This window comes from Podarcis erhardii, assembly GCF_964252035.2.
Source record: "Podarcis erhardii genome assembly, chromosome: 2".
In the NCBI taxonomy this organism is placed as follows: domain Eukaryota; kingdom Metazoa; phylum Chordata; class Lepidosauria; order Squamata; family Lacertidae; genus Podarcis; species Podarcis erhardii.
The window spans coordinates 116485910-116502715 of NC_138498.1; the positions used below are offsets into that span (position 1 = coordinate 116485910).

At 43.6% G+C, this 16806-nt stretch overlaps 2 protein-coding genes across 4 annotated transcripts in view; both read left to right on the forward strand.

Annotated features, from left to right (window-relative positions):
* Positions 1-1925: 1925 nt before the first annotated feature.
* Positions 1926-16806, forward strand: part of LOC309336968 (uncharacterized protein) — a 31383-nt gene continuing 16502 nt past the window's right edge. Inside the window, exon 1 of the mRNA XM_081853520.1 lies at positions 1926-2008. The gene's annotated coding sequence lies outside the window, so the exon portion shown is untranslated. The remainder of the gene's footprint in view (positions 2009-16806) is intronic.
* Positions 3688-9471, forward strand: LOC309337003 (uncharacterized protein). 3 transcript variants are annotated; one of them, XM_081853602.1, is made up of 3 exons: positions 3688-4755; positions 5903-6089; positions 7565-9471. In XM_081853602.1, the coding sequence occupies exons 2-3, from the start codon at positions 5990-5992 to the stop codon at positions 8752-8754; spliced, it is 1290 nt and encodes a 429-aa protein (XP_081709728.1). In that variant the 5' UTR covers positions 3688-4755; positions 5903-5989; the 3' UTR covers positions 8755-9471. The 3 variants fall into 3 exon arrangements, with proteins under 3 accessions (XP_081709728.1, XP_081709730.1, XP_081709729.1); XM_081853604.1 differs by lacking the exons at positions 3688-4755; positions 5903-6089 and adding an exon at positions 6190-6404; XM_081853603.1 differs by lacking the exons at positions 3688-4755; positions 5903-6089 and adding an exon at positions 6411-6602.

A 16806-nucleotide genomic window follows, 5' to 3' on the forward strand; every position in this document is an offset into this window, starting at 1 on the left:
TTTCTGAGCACACTTCAAAGTGTTGGTGCTGACATTTAAAGCCTTAAACGGCCTTGGTCCTGTATACCTGAAGGAGCATCTCCACCCCTCATCGTTCAGCCCGGATACTGAGATCCAGAGCCGAGGGCCTTCTGGTGGTTCCCTCATTGCGAGAAGTGAGGTTACAGGGAACCAGACAGGGGGCCTTCTCTGTAGTGGCGCCCACCCTGTGAAACACCCTCCCTTCAGATGTGAAGGAAATAAGCAGCTATCCTATGTTTAAAAGACATCTGAAGGCAGCCCTGTTTAGGGAAGTTTTTAATATTTAATGCTGTACTGTTTTTAACACTTGATTGGAAGCTGCCCAGAGTGGCTGGGGAAACTCAGCCAGATGGGCGGGGTATAAATAATAAATTATTATTATTATTATTATTATTATTATTATTATTATTATTTAATGATCTTCCTCTGCTTCACTTCAGATAATTCAGTGGGGCCTCTTCTCAGTTCATTCTCTTCTGGATCAGTGCCTTAATCCTTTGTAGATTCTGTATATCACAGAATAACCATTGAGATGTCCCCAGATGTTGTTGTCCAGTTCCCATCAGCTTCAGCCAGCAGGGCAGACAGTCAAGGATGATAGAAACTCTAATCTGGACCTCACCACCTGGACTCTGCTGCCCTATATCCTTCCCATTGAAACAACCGTGAAAATAAATTTTGGACGCTATAGATTTATCCTGGTCTGGAGCATGCAATGTCTTTTGTTCTGCAGCTGTGTGATTTGTGCTCATATTGTATTGTGGTGGCCATTGGCTATAAACAATAAAATTTATAGATACAGTAGATTGAACTGCAAAAATAAGTAATAAAATAATAAAATGATTTTATTTTTTTGGTCCTCACTCCAAAATGGTGTGTGTGTTTTTGGTTATATTGGGGGTGGGGTGGGGGTGGAGAAGTATGAAGGCCAAAACCGTTCCCCTCCTCTGCTAAATGGATGCAGGAGACCAGAGGCAGCGAATGAAAAAGCAGGGAAAGAGAAACCCTCCAAGTGCCACTATTTCCCAGGGATGTCCCTGATTTAGAGAAGCTGTCCTGGTTTCTGATTTGATCCCAGAATATTCCGCTTTTCCTTAGGGTCTCCCTATTTTCATTGAAGAAATGCTGGAGGGAATGGAGTTATCCGACCCCCGGGCCCTCTGAGAAGGCAATCCTGTATAGGGACGTTTGAAAATGTTTTTTAATGTTTAATGTTTTATTATGTTTTTTATATATGTTGGAAACTTCCCAGAGTGGCTGGGGCAACGTAATAAGATGTGCGGTATATAAATAGGAAAATTATATTTATGGAATGGGATGTTCCTATTTTCATCAGAGAAATGTTGGAGAGTTTGGAAAGGTCGGTTGCTGGAGCCAAGTGATTGCATGATCCCAACCAGCAGAGCTGGGAACTGGACTGTCTCCTCCAGCTACCCATTCGGGCTGCAGGCATAGCTGTCAACCTTCCCTTTTTTTGCAGGAAATTCCCTTATTCCAGTGCCATTTCCAGGTGCTATTCCGGACTGTTAGATATCCAGTAGACTGTCCCCGGGACAGGTGAGGCTGCCGATCCCTTATTTTCAAATCTGAAAGTTGACAGCTGTGGCTGCAGGGTGGCATCGTCCCAGCTTTCTGGAAATATTTGCTGATAAGGAGACCATTGACTGCACATCAGATCACAAGGAGACTTATTTGTGCAACATTCTGGATAGCATATAAGATGCCAGGTAGATTCCAATGATACAATAAATTTTGAGGGACAGCGCAAGGGGGCGCATCCAGCCTCGCAGCCCCCCAGGGCCCAACCCACAGCCAGCGAGCTCCGATGCCCAGAGAGGCAGGAAAGGGGGCCAGCCAGGGGGACTCGAGAGCGGCTGCCCTTTCCTGTCCCCGCCGAGGAGAGCGGAGGAGCAGCGGCCCCGTGGCCTGGCGAGTTTCCCCGGAGAGGAGCCGGATTCCGCTGCAGGGACGGAGCGAGGAGTCCGAGGTGCAGGAGGGGGAGAGCAGGTGGGCCTGGCAGGATCAGGCCCCGAGTGGAGTCAGGGGCTGCAGGGCGCCCCCCCCCCAAGGGGGCAGGAAGGGGAAGGGGCGCAGCGGAGGGGCAGGGCATCTGCAGGAGGGCACAGGGGCCCACATCTCTGGCTCAGGCTGGCCCGGACCCTGCCGGAGCCCCTGGGGAGCTGCTCCCTTCAGTCCTGAGCTCAAGGGGCAGAATGAGGGCTCCAAGGCAGCTGCTGCTTCCCGGTGGACGATGCATATAGTCGCTCACGGATCAGCGGCGTAGCTGGGGCTTTTGCCGCCCCTCTCCCTGTCCCTCTGCAGGGAGCCCCGTCCTCTTCCACGGTCCTCCCCACGGCGGAGAGGGAAGGGGAGGCGGGGGGGGGGAGAGGAAGAGCAGTGCAACAGGGCGGTGTCCCTCTCACCCTGCAGCCCCCTGACACCCTTTGCAGGCCACTACTCCTGCCCCCCCTCCACTGCCAGTGGCATTGATAAACCTATCGCCCTCCTTGGTGAATTGGTCTGATCGCCATTGAAAGCTCTCTTTTCTCTTGTGGCAATGATGTCCATCAGATTCATTTCGCAAGGAAATTGCTTCTTTTGCCTTCCTCACATCAAGGTACACTGTGCCTACACATGGATGTTCTGTTGATCTGTCACGGCAATTAAAACAGTTGATAGATCTATACTCCAGAGAATGCATCTGATCTTTTCCCAAGCTGTCAAAGCTAGTGACCCCATATGTCTGCGTGTAAATAAGTGAGACTTATTTATTCATTAATTGTTTTATTTCTACCTTCCTCATTAAGGCAAATGAAGGCTGAGGGTTGAAGTGAATGCCAGATTTGAGAAGGCAGAGGAAAGGAGGATTCTATTTTCAGATTATTCATGTTCAGATTATTACTCATTTCATTTCTATACTGCTTCATATTTTTAAGGAAAAAAATCTCAAACAATTAATGGAAAATCTCATTGCAGTTTGTGTCCCTAGGATGTTGAGAGCATTAACTCTGTAGATCCAGTTCTCTCCTTCTGATAGTCTCAGATTTGATTGTTCTTTCTGATAGAACAGGAGGAACATTTATGGGCTTAAAGCTGCATTGATTCTGGAGGCCACATTCCAGTGAGCTTTGTGGCCAATGTATGCACATGCATGCGCACACAGAAAAGAGATGCAGACCATAAAGTCACATGCACACACGCCAGAGGGGCTGCACACACTCACCAGACATGCCATCTAGCATACATAAAAGTCTTGCGAACACAATCAGCATGTTTAGACCTTCCAACCCCAGTCCTGGGGTGGAGGAGAAATAAGAGCACAAGAAGACCCTTCTGAATTAGCAGTGAGATCTGTGGAAAAAAGACCCTTCTGATTGGTCTTTATAAATCCTCTTTAAAGAGCAGCCAGAGGGATCATTTATTTCCAGAGCAGAGCTTTTACTCCATTTCAGCTGAAGTTTAAAACAAAAAACTCCAGCCGCCACCACAGTCTCCTCGCCCCCACAACCAGAATGCATCACTCCAGGAAGGACTCCCACCCAACCTTTAGTGTGAGAGGGCAAAAGAAAAGGACTCCGCATAGGTAGTTGCACAAATTTACCAGCTGTGGTCCTGCACTGGCAGCGAGGCTAACAAACAGGAGAGCTGGGAATGTGCTCTCACCTGGGTTTCCAGCACATGGAGGTCACAGCTCCACTGCCTCTTGACATTGAGGTCCTGTTTAGCTATGGTGGTGAATATTCCTCCTCCCTGCACTTTCTCTCTAATCCACTTTTAAAAGGCTTGCTAGACCAAACTTTCTTATACATGGGAGTTTTGTGATCATATCTCCTTCTGTTCTTACTTTACCTAAACAGCTGCAGGGGACTCTGAATTTAATCAGAGCAGAAACTACGTCAGAAGAGGGGTCCTTCCACCAACCTCCATTTTCCTCCTCTAAATTGCCTCCATTTCCAAAATGCTCTTTTCTCCCCACTGAGATAAAAATCTTGGCACGTCTTGCAGCCTCAGCACTGCCATGTGCAGTGCAAATAGAATAACATTGGCCTACCTTGCAAGGTTGTTGCAAGATTTATTAAGATAATGTCCATGTTCAGATGACTGAATCACAGCCTGAGAAGCTGGGTTAAAAATAGGAACTGTTTTTAGTTCATTGATGTACTAATGTACATTTGGTACATTACAATAAAACCTAAGTTGACCCAAGTTCAAAACAAAAAACTAGCCGCCGCCACCACAGTCTCCTGGCCCCCACAACCAGAATGCATCACTCCAGGAAGGACCCCCACCCAACCTTTAGTGAGAGAGGGGAAAAGAAAAAGACTCGGCATGGGTAGTTGCACAAATTTACCAGCTGTGGTCCTGCACTGGCAGCAAGGCTAACAAACAGGGGAGCTGGGAATGTGCTGGTCCCGTATCTGCCTCCTGACCTAATTGTCCCACCCTACCTCATGATTGGGCCGGCCCTGATGGGGAACTGTGATGAAGCCATAACTAATAAACTTTCTATTTTGCCCAAACCAGGAAACTACAGCTGCCAGCTTTGGAATAAGCTGGGATATTAAGCTAACTTCAAACTGTGCTTGGTCAAAACAGGAAACTCTGGCTGATCAGTGGCTTTGTGATTTGACTGATCCCACTGATAGCAGTAAAAATAGGAAGCCCTGTTGCGTTCAAAGGGGTTGTTTGGACAGAGTCTCTGATCAGCATGCCTAGCAGGACAGGCTTAAAAAGGTAAAGGACCCCTGACCATTAGGTCCAGTCGTGAGCGACTCTGGGGTTGTGGCACTCATCTCGCTTTATTGGCCGAGGGAGCCGGCATACACCTTCCGGGTCATGTGGCCAGCATGACTAAGCCGCTTCTTGCGAAGCAGAGCAGCGCACAGAAACGCTGTTTACCTTCCCGCCGGAGGGTGCCTATTTATCTACTTGCACTTTGACATGCTTTCGATTTGCTAGGTTGGCAGGAGCAGGGACCAAGCAATGGGAGCTCACCCCGTCGCAGGAATTTGAACTGCCAGCCTTCTGATCGGCAAGTCCTAGGCTCTGTGGTTTAACTCACAGCGCCACTCGTGTCCCAGGACAGGCTTAGGAATCAATTATTATTATTATAATAATAATTATACCATCTGGGTAGCTTCCAACAAAATAAAACCATCAAAATTTTCCTTGTAAAAGGCTGCCTTCGGAAGTCTTCCATTTCGTAGAAATGGCCTTCGGTTTTAAAGAATTGCCCTCTTTAAGGAACCACGTGGTGTAAACATGTATGTTGTCCTCTACGTCCAAACACACACAGACACACACATAGTAGGAACAAGCAGTGCTTTAAAGTGCTTATCTTGCAAACTTGCCATCTAAGTTGTTTACTCCTGACCAAAGCTCCTGTTTCCCAAAAGGACAGGAGGGTGAGCAGAGGAGGAAATGGATGGGTTTGAAGGCTCTTTCCCTCAGCCGCCTCTCTCCCCTGAGGAACAAGAGCAAAGGGTGTTTGCAGGGCAGGAGGACATCGGAGGAGGCAGTGAGGGCAGAGGGAGCAGTGGGCGGATCCACCGCCTCTCCTAGGGGGTCCTGATGCAAGCAAGGGGCTTCCTTCTTCTCCATGCAAGGGCCACCCATGTATTCAGAGCAGTCCTTTGCAAATTAACTCTTAAGTTCTATGGGGTCTACTCTCAGGCCACTAATGTGCATACCATCCCAGCCTTAGGAAGGGAGATGGCACAAGCGGGTGAAAGGAATTGCCAAAGGTGTTTGAAAATGGGTGGGGGATCTTGGGAAGGGGATGCCCAATTGGGGCTTCTCCGGGGGCAGCAGAATGTCTTGGGCAGGAGAATCCCTGCAGGGGCTCTCAGACTCCCTTGGCTTCTTCTTCCCTCACTCCCAGGAAGCTGCAACTTGCTCTGGATTCTGCGCTCCTCAGGAAGCTGAACCTGCAAACCTAGCTGAGACTGAACCTGCAACCCTGGCCAGGATGGAAGGAGGAAGATGGACGGTTGACCTGGTCAGGCTGTCTCCCGGATCCCTCCCCACAACCTCTGAGCATTCCCTCCCAGGACCCTTGGAGAAATCTGGTGAGTTCCAGGGGAGAGGAGATGGGGAAAGGGATAGATGGATGGTGGAGGAAGAAAGAGGAAAAGATGGAGAGGAGACAAATGGGAGGAAGTTCCTGACATTAAGAAGGAAGGGGTGAGGCCTTCTCCAAAGCAGCTCTTTGTTTCTTGAATCCTTTTGTTAAAGTAGTCGGGGAAGATTTTCTTCCTCCAGGCTTTGAAATCTTAGGTGTTATTTCCATGGTGGGAATAATTGATTATAATGATGTTGCACACCAATCCTGAAAAATCGTTGAAGGGGGATGGAAATGCTTCCCAAAATCATTTATAATTAATGTATTTAAATTGTTTCTGTTACTTTTATTTGTTGTAGACAGGGTCAAAGTGATACATTCCACCAGCATCAAAATACAATAAATGTAAGAACCTCCCCAGTTTGGTGGGCTTAGGGGACAAAGGACCCGTTATCATGATACACAATTCCTGTGGCTGGAGGCTCTACACTTAGGATTGGACATATGAAGACCAACAGTGGTCAGTATTATTTACTCGGTTACTAATGATCGCCATAGAAGAAGAAGAAGCAAATTGTGTAAACTTGCCAATCTTACAGACTGGAATTAATAATTTATACCACCCTGTAATTTTGTCCGTCCCTAAGTTTACATAGAGATACTATGGTACAACCTTGGTACAAATTTCAAAATAAGTACACAAAGCCAACAAAGAGACTCAGAAGTTTATAGTGGCACCACGTATCCTGCTCAAAATTCCACTTTGTCAGACTGCAGCCCACAAAAGCTTAGGCCATATACATCTATCAGATTTTAAGGGCTGCAAAGATGAATCAACAGAAGCATAGTTCATCTATGGAATCTATCCTACAGGAGACAGTGAGAGCCAGCAACTCGGATAACTTGAAGAAAAGGATAAGACTGACGTCCCTGCTCTGCCCTCGTGGTCTAGGCAATAATGCTTCTTGATACTAGTTTCTGGAAAGCACACGAAGGCAGAGAAGATTGTGCTCCAATCCTGCTTGCCGGTTTCCCACAGGCATGTGGTTGGACTCTGTGAGAAGAGGATGCTGGACTAGGTGGGCCTTTGCCTGATCCAGCAGGCTCTTCTTAGGTTCCAATATAGTGCAATATTTTTACAGGTACATGTAGCACTTAGGTTTTATTTATTTCACAATGGAGACACTGTTACTTGAGCCTGAGATCATTTCTTCACTTCAGAAAGAAAAAATAGATGTGTCTAATAAGCCAGTTCCACCATAGATCTGTATTATAAAACGATGGTGCTTTATTAAGTGTGAATCGAGTGATCACGTGTTGCTCCTGCCATTATCTCATCTGCTTTTCAAAAAATATGGAACCTAGAGAGGACAGTGGAGAATGAAGGTGTTAAAATGAGAGAAGGTCCAGATTGGAATTGACATGTGTTCAGTTCCCTTTTTGTCTTTCTTGAAAGTCTAACAGGATTCTCCTTCCTCCTAGACTCCCAAACAGGTGAGGAAGATGAAAGTCAGAATTCTATGGAGCCACCTGTGAATTCATTGGGAAGAACAAAGAAACAGTTTAAATGTATGGAATGTGGAAAGAGCTACAACCGAAGTGGGGCACTTAGAAGACATGAACGATCTCACACGGGGGAGAAACCATTTAAATGCATGGATTGTGGAAAGAGCTTCAGTCGAAGTGATAGACTTAGAAAACATCAACGAATTCACATGGAGAAACCATTTAAATGTATTGAATGTAGAAAGAGCTTCAGTAAAGATGAAGCACTTAGAATACACCAACGAAGACACATGGGGGAGAAACCATTTGAATGTAGGGAGTGTGATAAGAGCTTCAGTCGAAGTAGGGCACTTAGATTGCATCAACAAACTCACACCGGGGAGAAACCATTTGAATGTGTGGATTGTGGAAAGAGCTTCAGTCGAAGTGGATATCTTAGAATACATCAACAAACTCATACAGGGGAGAAACCATTTGAATGTATTGAATGTGGAAAAAGCTTCAGTGGAAGTGGATATCTTAGAATACATCAACGAACTCACATGGGGGAGAAACAATTTAAATGTATTGAGTGCGGTAAGAGCTTCAGTCGAAGTGGATATCTTAGAATACATCAACGAACTCATACGGGGGAGAAACCATTTGAATGTACTGAATGTGGAAAGAGCTTCAGTGAAAGTGGAGCACTTAGAAGACACCAACGAACTCACACAGGGGAGAAACCATTTAAATGTATTGAATGTGGAAAGAGCTTCAGTCGTAGTGAAACACTTAGAATACATCAACAAATACACACGGATAAACCATTTAAATGTATTGAATGTGGAAAGAGCTTCAGTGAAAGTGGACACCTTAGAATACATCAGCGAACTCATACAGATGAAAAACCATTTGAATGTATTGAATGTGGAAAAAGCTTCAGTAGTAATGGAACACTTAGAATACATCAACGAACTCACACGGGGGAGAAACCCTTTAAATGTATTGAATGTAGAAAGAGCTTCAGTGAAAGTGGAAAACTTAGAATACACCAACGAACTCACACGGGGGAGAAACCATTTGAATGTGTGGATTGTGGAAAAAGCTTCAGTAGGAATGGAACACTTAGAATACATCAACGAACTCACACAGGAGAGAAGCCATTCAAATTATGGAGTGTGGAATGATCTTCAGTAAAAATGGACGCCTTAGAAGACATCAGCTAACTCATACACAATGAAGACTACAGGTGTATTGACTGTGGGAAGGGTTTCAGAGGGAGTGGAGACCTTAATATTCATTAGTAAATTCACATGGGGGAAATGATATAAATGTATAGAGTTTTCAACTCAGGGTTCACTACTTACATCAAGAAACTCATAAAGGGGGAAATCAGTTGTAAATGCATGGAATGATGTTTTAGTGTTTCTACTTAAATTTGTATACACATATATATGTACTAAAGTAATGAAGGTCACATATACTAAATGTACAAAGTAAGTGGCAACTTTTTGCTAGATAAACAGGGAGCGAGTGTGAATCTGCAATGCTCAAGGTGTGTGTTGAATCTGTTGAGTTTTCAGGTCCGCCTTTCACTGCCAAAATGATGGGCTGCCCTTGTCTTGTAGATCAGCATTCCAGGCACTCGTTACTTGAACTTTGCATAATTTATTTTTTACTGATAGCTTTTTACTGATAGCATTTTCCAGCTGAATGAAAAGGTCTCTGTGTTAAATTTGGGATTGCTTTTAAAACTCATCTCCTTTTTTCTGTGCTCTTGTGTACCTGCTTGGAGCTGTTTTTATTAAATATTTTGTGCATTGGCTTTTGACCTGTGGAAGGTGACCAGTGAGGGTGTGGTTTTTTGTGTTTCTTAGTTCACAGAAATGTTTTAAAGGAATGTGTGTAAGAATTAGGGCTAGGGGAGATTAGTGAAAGGAACTGAGGAGTGAAGTGAAGATGGCTGTCAAGTCTCTGGACAGAGGTCCGCAACCTAAGGCCCACAGGCTGGTTCCGGCCCAAATGGGTTCTGGATCCGGCCCGCAGATGGTCCAGAAATTGCCTCATGGTTCTGATTCATATAGTTCAGGCTGCACCACTCTTTTCTCTCTCTTCCTGATGGCGGCACACCTCCCTCCCTTCTCCTGGCTTCTGGCTTCTCCCCGCCCTGCGGAGGAAGGAGGCTAGACTTTGATTGGTGCCAGCAGCATTGTTTCCCTCTGATTGGTTGCAGATTTCTTTCCTCCTCCCTCCCTCCTCCTAGAGCCGAGAGGAAAGGGCCTGGGCTCAAATATCTGGGGGTGAACTTAACATCTAAGAATGTGAATCTATTTAAAGATAATTATGAGAAATGCTGGGCTGAAGTGAAGAAAGATTTCGATATATGGTCAAGACTGAGACTTTCCTTGTTAGGCCGAATTGCTGTAATTAAGATGAATGTATTGCCGAGATTGTTGTTTTTGTTCCAGACATTGCAAATTTTAGATAAGATGGACTGTTTCAAGAAGTGGCAGAAAGATATATCTAAATTTGTCTGGCAGGGCAAAAAACCCAGAATTAAATTCAAGATTTTGACTGATGCAAAGGATAGAGGGGGCTTTGCCCTGCCGGACTTAAAACTTTACTATGAAGCAGCAGCTTTTTGCTGGCTGAAACCATGGCTACTTCTTGAGAATACAGATATTCTGGACTTGGAAGGTTATGATAATAGTTTTGGTTGGCATGCATATTTATGGTATGACAAGGTAAAGGTACACAGAAATTTTAAAAATCATATTATTAGGAAAGCATTGTATAATGTATGGAATCGATATAAAGATTTGTTTGAAAGTAAAACCCCCAGGTGGCTGTCACCAATGGAAGCTAAGGCGGTAAAAAGATTGAACATGGATACAGACTGGCCAAAATACTGTGAAATTATAGAATACGATGGTGAAAAGTTGAAACTACAGAGTTTTGAGAAATTGAAACCTAAAGTCCGAGATTGGTTACATTATTACCAGATTAATGAAACTTTTAAGCAGGACAGAAAACTAGGATTTCAGAAGGAGAGGTCAAAGTTAGAAACAGAATTGCTAGAACCCAATACTAAGAATTTGTCCAGAATGTATAATCTGCTGCTAAAATGGAACACACAAGATGAAACGGTTAAATCAGCCATGATTAAGTGGGCACAAGATATTGGTCATGATATTATGTTTGCTGACTGGGAGCAGTTATGGACCACAGGTATTAAATTTACGGCATGTAGTGCCCTGAAAGAGAACATAATGAAAATGATCTATAGGTGGTACATGACCCCAGTCAAGCTTGCAAAGATATATCATTTGCCCAATAACAATTGCTGGAAGTGTAATGAATGTGAAGGAACTTTTTATCACCTTTGGTGGACCTGCCCAAAGATTAAGGCCTACTGGGAAATGATCTATAATGAAATTAAGAAAATCCTTAAGTGGACATTTGTAAAGAAACCGGAGGCTTTTCTCTTGGGCATGGTCGGCCAATTGGTACCAAAGAAAGATAGGACCTTTTTTATGTACGCAACAACAGCAGCAAGAATCCTTTTGGCGAAGTATTGGAAGACTAAAGAATTACCTACTCTGGAAGAATGGCAGACCAAGGTGACTGAATTTATGGGACTGGCAGAGATGACCGGCAGAATCCGTGACCAGAAGAAAGAGACAGTGGAGGAGGACTGGAAAAAATTTAAAATCTATCTTAAAAATTGTTGTAAAATTTCGGAATGTTAAGATGTCAGGGGATTGGACACTAAGAATTACAGCTATAAATCGAAATTTATAAAGCAGAAACTCTTTTTAAAGAGAATTAAATATAAAAATGGGATGAAGAATTGCTAAAAATTTTGAAATTTGGATGCAGTGAAGGGGAGGTTTGGGGAAGTCGCATTATGTTTGTTTTGTTTTTTCTTTATGTTGTAAAATCAATAAAAATTATTATAAAAAAAAATAAAAATAAAAACAGGGAATCAAGGCTTCGCACACCCGAGAACCCTGGGAGGGTGTCTCAGAACGGAACAGATATGCTACAGCGCAGAACTGAGACCTTCGGAGCTTTATTATTGGTTTTTGGTGCAATCTTTGGATTGTGTAGTAACAAGAGAATGTGCACGCATGCTCCGTCCTGCAGCAAGGTTTGAGGACAGTGATCCGGCCGTTGACCTTAAAAGGTTGCTGACCCCTGTCTCTGGGGGTGCAAAAAAGAATTTGGAAGTGTTTGTTTTCATACTTGGGGGCCATGATGTTTGGTAACCCTCTCTTTTTCAAGAGCTAATGTCAGGGCTATGAGAGGCTAAGGAAAAGCCTTTTGTTTGTTTTTAATTAAAAAAACCTTCAAAATGTGACAAATGTTTGTGGGGGCTCCATCTGTTGTTGCTGCTGCTGAGGGGGCCCTGGATCTCAGCCCCAAATGTCTGCCGTGATGGTAGCAGGATGGGAGAAGTCAAGTGCCCAGAATCAAAAAGGAAAAGTATTTTCTGCATCTTTCTTGAGTGAAATGGGTATGTCTGAAACCTTAGACAAAGCTCATGTTGACAGCATTGAAGCTGTTGTTCAGTAACCAATTAATGTCATATTTATCACTGCTGATGAAAAGAGTCTACCCTTCAAAGACACAAGGCGGTATTTCCTACAATATAATGATGTCCTAAACAAACAATCAGACCCAGAAACTCCAGCAGCTGCAGAATGCCATGGCGAGGCTCCTTACAGGGTCCTTGCCATGGGATCACATGTATCAATACAATACAATAATCTTTATTGTCATTGTCCCATACAGAACAACGAAACTGAAAAAATCTGCATCAGACATTCAAAAACCAACAAACCTGCTATCCCAGCCTGGTTAACCCCCTAGAAACACTGATTCCCATAATTAAATACAATATACTCACCTAGAGACTACCTTACATTGCGTTTAAAACCAAAATCGCATTTGGATAGAAACTGTTTTTCAGTTTCATCCAGTGCTTTACCAACAGCACTGGCTCCTGGTGGAGTACAGGGTCAGCTTTAAGGTGCTGGTTTTGAGCTGTAAAGCCCTATGCGGCCTAGGACCCACGTACCTAGGGGACCGCCTCTCCTGGTATGCCCCACGGAGGACTTTAAGGCCCACAAATGACAACACTTCGGAGGTCCCAAGTCACAAGGTGGTTAGATTGGTCTGAACTAGGGCCAGGGCCTTTTCCGTACTGGCCCTGACTTGGTGGAACGCTCTGTCACAAGGGACAAGGGCCCTGAAAAAGCGTCTCCACCCCCATCATTCTACCCGGACACTGAGGTGCAGCGCTGAGGGCCTTCTGGCGATTCCCTCACTGCGAGAAGTCAAGTTTAAAGGGAACCAGACAGAGGGCCTTCTTGGTAGTGGCGCCTTCCCTGTGGAACGCCCTCCCACCAGCTGTCAAAGAGAGCAACAACTACCAGACTTTTAGAAGACATCTGAAGGCAGCCCTGTTTAGGGAAGCTTTTAATGTTTGATGTATTACGGTATTTTAATATTTTGTTGGAAGCCGCCCAGAGTGGCTGGGGAAGCCCAGCCAGATGGGCGGGGTATAAATTATTATTATTATTATTATTATTATTATTATTATTATTATTATTATTATTAGCATCTTTCTGCAGGGCCTGAATTTGGATTGGGTTTCCCCCCCCTATTATGTTTTTATTGTAATTTTACTGATGTTAGCCTCCCGGGGATGGCGGGATATAAATAAAATGTATTATTGTTATATATTTGCCTTCTGGAAGGTGGGGCAAGATGCTGAGGGAATCTGTATTACATCTGGAGGAGAGAAGGCGGTGGGGGGGGGAGCTCAGTGCACCCAGAAGACGCCAGTTGTTGGTGCATAGCCTTTGCCCCTCCATAAAGAAATGGGGAGGTGAAGGCTGAGCACACCTAAGGGCGACACAGAGAGGGGGGTGGATTCTGTTGTATCTTTCCCCGTCTGGATCAAAATCCACACACAATAGGGCAGCGTGAGGGCACAATCAGTGTTATGGAGCTGTCTTGAAAGGCATTGCTTCATGACCCGAAGAGCCCCTTCTCAAAAAACAAGCATTCAGAGAATTTAAACTACACACACACAAACACACACACAAACAAACACACGTTTAGAACAGATAATTACCCCCCCCCCCAAAGAGGCAGTCTGGTGCCACATTGTGTAGGGGTCACTGTAACACGCTCTGCATGGGGCTGCCTTTGAAAAGTGCTCAGAAAGTTCAACTGGCTGAAAGAGCTGCAGACACACTGCTGACCAGGGCTGGCTATAGGCAGCATAGGACTCCCATATTAGAACAGCTCCGTCTGCCTAATTGTCTGTTTCTGGACACAATGTGCTGGTTATCACCTATAAAGTCCTGCTTTGCCTAATTCAAAAATGCCATGTCCTCTATTGATAGTTTTGTCCAGTATTTCAAATCTATCTCTCCCCCCCCCCTCTGCCAAATTAGGGATCCTCTCCAAGGACCTGTGTTTGAAAGGGTGTGTGAATGTGAAAAGTCCTGCATTTAAACTCTGGGTAGCCAAGCACAGACAGATTGACAGATTCATGAGTATCTGGGTTCGTGCATGCATGTGTGACAAATTCCAGGGGGGGGGGCATCCTGTGAAGCTGCCGGAGATTGGAATGGATTGTTTTGAAGTCACTTCAGTACCAGGTGGAAAGAGAAAACCAACTGTCCACCAACCCCCCTCCCTGCCCTGCCCTGGATTCACCACCCTGTTCCTTGTTTTACTGCCCTGTATTTTGCCTCACACTTTCTAAGCTAAATTTTGGCTTAGTTTTGGTTTAGCAAACCAGACTAACATGCCACTTTCAAACCTGAAATATTTTTTCCTCCCGTTTTGGTTTGGAAGTTGGAGGAAAGTCAGATTCATGATCTGCGACTGCCCATTTATTTGGACTTTTCAGCACTGTGGCCGCTGTCGCCCCTAAGCTCACGTCAGCAATGTCTAGTCAGCACGATGACCATGTATATACACAATGGACAAGCTTTACAGCATTCCTTCAAACCATAACAAGTACAAAATGAAATCTTTAGTCTCAAAGTCTCTGGAAATCTTTAAATGAAGCGAGGTACCAGACTTTGCAGGATGGAAGACAAGCTGTGAAGCTTTGTGTATTCAACAAATATGATGTCCAACACTGAACAGTGATTCCGGATATTGACTACTGTTTTGTGGAATTCTTGTCAGCGTGGTGGGAGGATATAGAATTGCTTCATAAACTGAAAATAAAGTTTTGCAGACGATGAGCTGCATGACATACCACTTTACAAAAAATTTAAACTAGAATACAAACAGTAATGAAAAAGAGTACATACCCCATCTTATTTCGAAGGAATGTATGTAAATGAAAATACCAAATGCTATGGAACAGTGCTCATGTAATAATGTAGTCACTGCTACTAACAATATATTTTGAAAAACATATAAAGCCAACTCCAGGTGGTGCTAATAACAAGGAGGTTGAGTTTAAAGGTACAGTGCAAAGTAACAATACAAATACAAGGAGGTTGGGATAAAAGGAGCCGTGTAAAGTTACAGACAAAATACAAATAATCGAACAACACAATTAAGGGTTAACTCAGAGTTTAGACCCCCTGGATAAATGGTTTTAAACATGAAAATAAATTGTATTACTTGCTGCCGTAACTATCGCTCATAATCTTTTCTAATGCTAATTGCCTTCTGATTCACCCATAAAACTGTAAATAATAGATCCGTATCTGAATGATTGTGAGAAACAAAATGTTCTACCAGAGGTGCCTCCAAATTAGCATTACGAATACGCGATTGGTGTTCACCAATGTGAACCCCCACAGCTCGAGTGGTAGAGCCTATATACAATAAATTACAAGGACATTGAATCAGGTAGACTATGTCTTTGGTTTGACAGGTACTAAAATGACGAATAATAATCTGAAGTTCGTTTTCTCATCCTAAATTTCTTTAGTCTGTATGGGCAAGATGAGCATCTACCACATCTATGATGTCCAGTGGGGCCGGAAGTGCTATTGGTGCGAGGAATGATTTTTTCAGAATTTATGTCTGTATCTACTAACATATCTTAAATGGATTTGGTCTGCCTCAGGCCTATCAGAGGAAATTCATTACACCCTGGTATGTTCCAGAATACATGCTAATGTTTGCGTATTATTCTGATGATTCTATCCGCATGAGAGGTGTATTCTAATGATCCCGTGATGTGGTTTTGAGAATGTGAGGTGGTAGTGGGACAGAGAAGAAATGTTTGATCCTTTGTAAGGAATTTAATTTTGGATCTGTTTGGAACAAAGAGAATGAGCTAGGATATCTGCACTATTACCAAAATCGTGGTTAAAAGAGGAATTTCTTTTAAGGTGTAAAAATTGTCCGTAAGGTAAGTTATCCCGCAAAGAAGAATCTTTTTTCTTTTTTTTTTATATAAATATTTATTGAGGTTTTTTTATAAGAAAGAATACAAAGATAATAAACAACCTTGCTTTTGTCTTAACAAAATTTCCTAACTTCTTTGGACTTCCTCACGTCTCCCGCTCCCATTTACATCAACAATGAATTTTTTCAAGCAAATTATCATCTTATTTGCGATTTTATAACCACTCGTTTAAATATAATATAATTTTTCTCCAAAGAATTTTGTTTCTCTTAATCTCACTTTACATCCAATTCCGATCCAGTTTAGTGATGGCCAATTGTTTATGATCAAACATCCTACTTAACATTCCACCAAATCACAATAATTTTGTAGGTAAATCTTGAATTTCTTCCAGTCTTCTTCAACCCTCTCTTCTCCCAGGTCTCGAATTCTGCCCGTCATCTCGGCCAGTTGCATATAGTCCATCAGCTGCATCTGCCATTCTTCCAGTGTGGGTAGATCTTGAGATTTCCAATTCTTGGCGATAAGTATCCTTGCTGCTGTTGTTGCATACATAAAGAATGTTCGGTCCTTCTTTAGCACCTTCTGGCCGACAATGCCCAAGAGGAAGGCCTCTGGTTTCTTAGTAAAGGTATACTTGAATACCTTTTTCAGCTCATTATATATCATTTCCCAGAAGGCCTTCACTTTAGGGCAGGTCCACCAGAGGTGGAAGAATGTTCCTTCATTTTCCTTACATTTCCAACATTTATTGTCTGACACATGGCATATTTTGGCAAGTTTAACTGGGGTCATGTACCATCTATATATCATTTTCATTACATTTTCCTTCAAAGCATTACAT

Excerpts from the sequence above, each read along its gene's own strand:
- LOC309337003 (XM_081853602.1), top strand. The coding sequence starts at position 5,990 with ATGGAAGGAGGAAGATGGACGGTTGACCTGGTCAGGCTGTCTCCCGGA. Across the intron at positions 6,090-7,564 it reads AGGACCCTTGGAGAAATCTG|ACTCCCAAACAGGTGAGGAA; the intron begins GTGAGTTCCAGG and ends CCTTCCTCCTAG.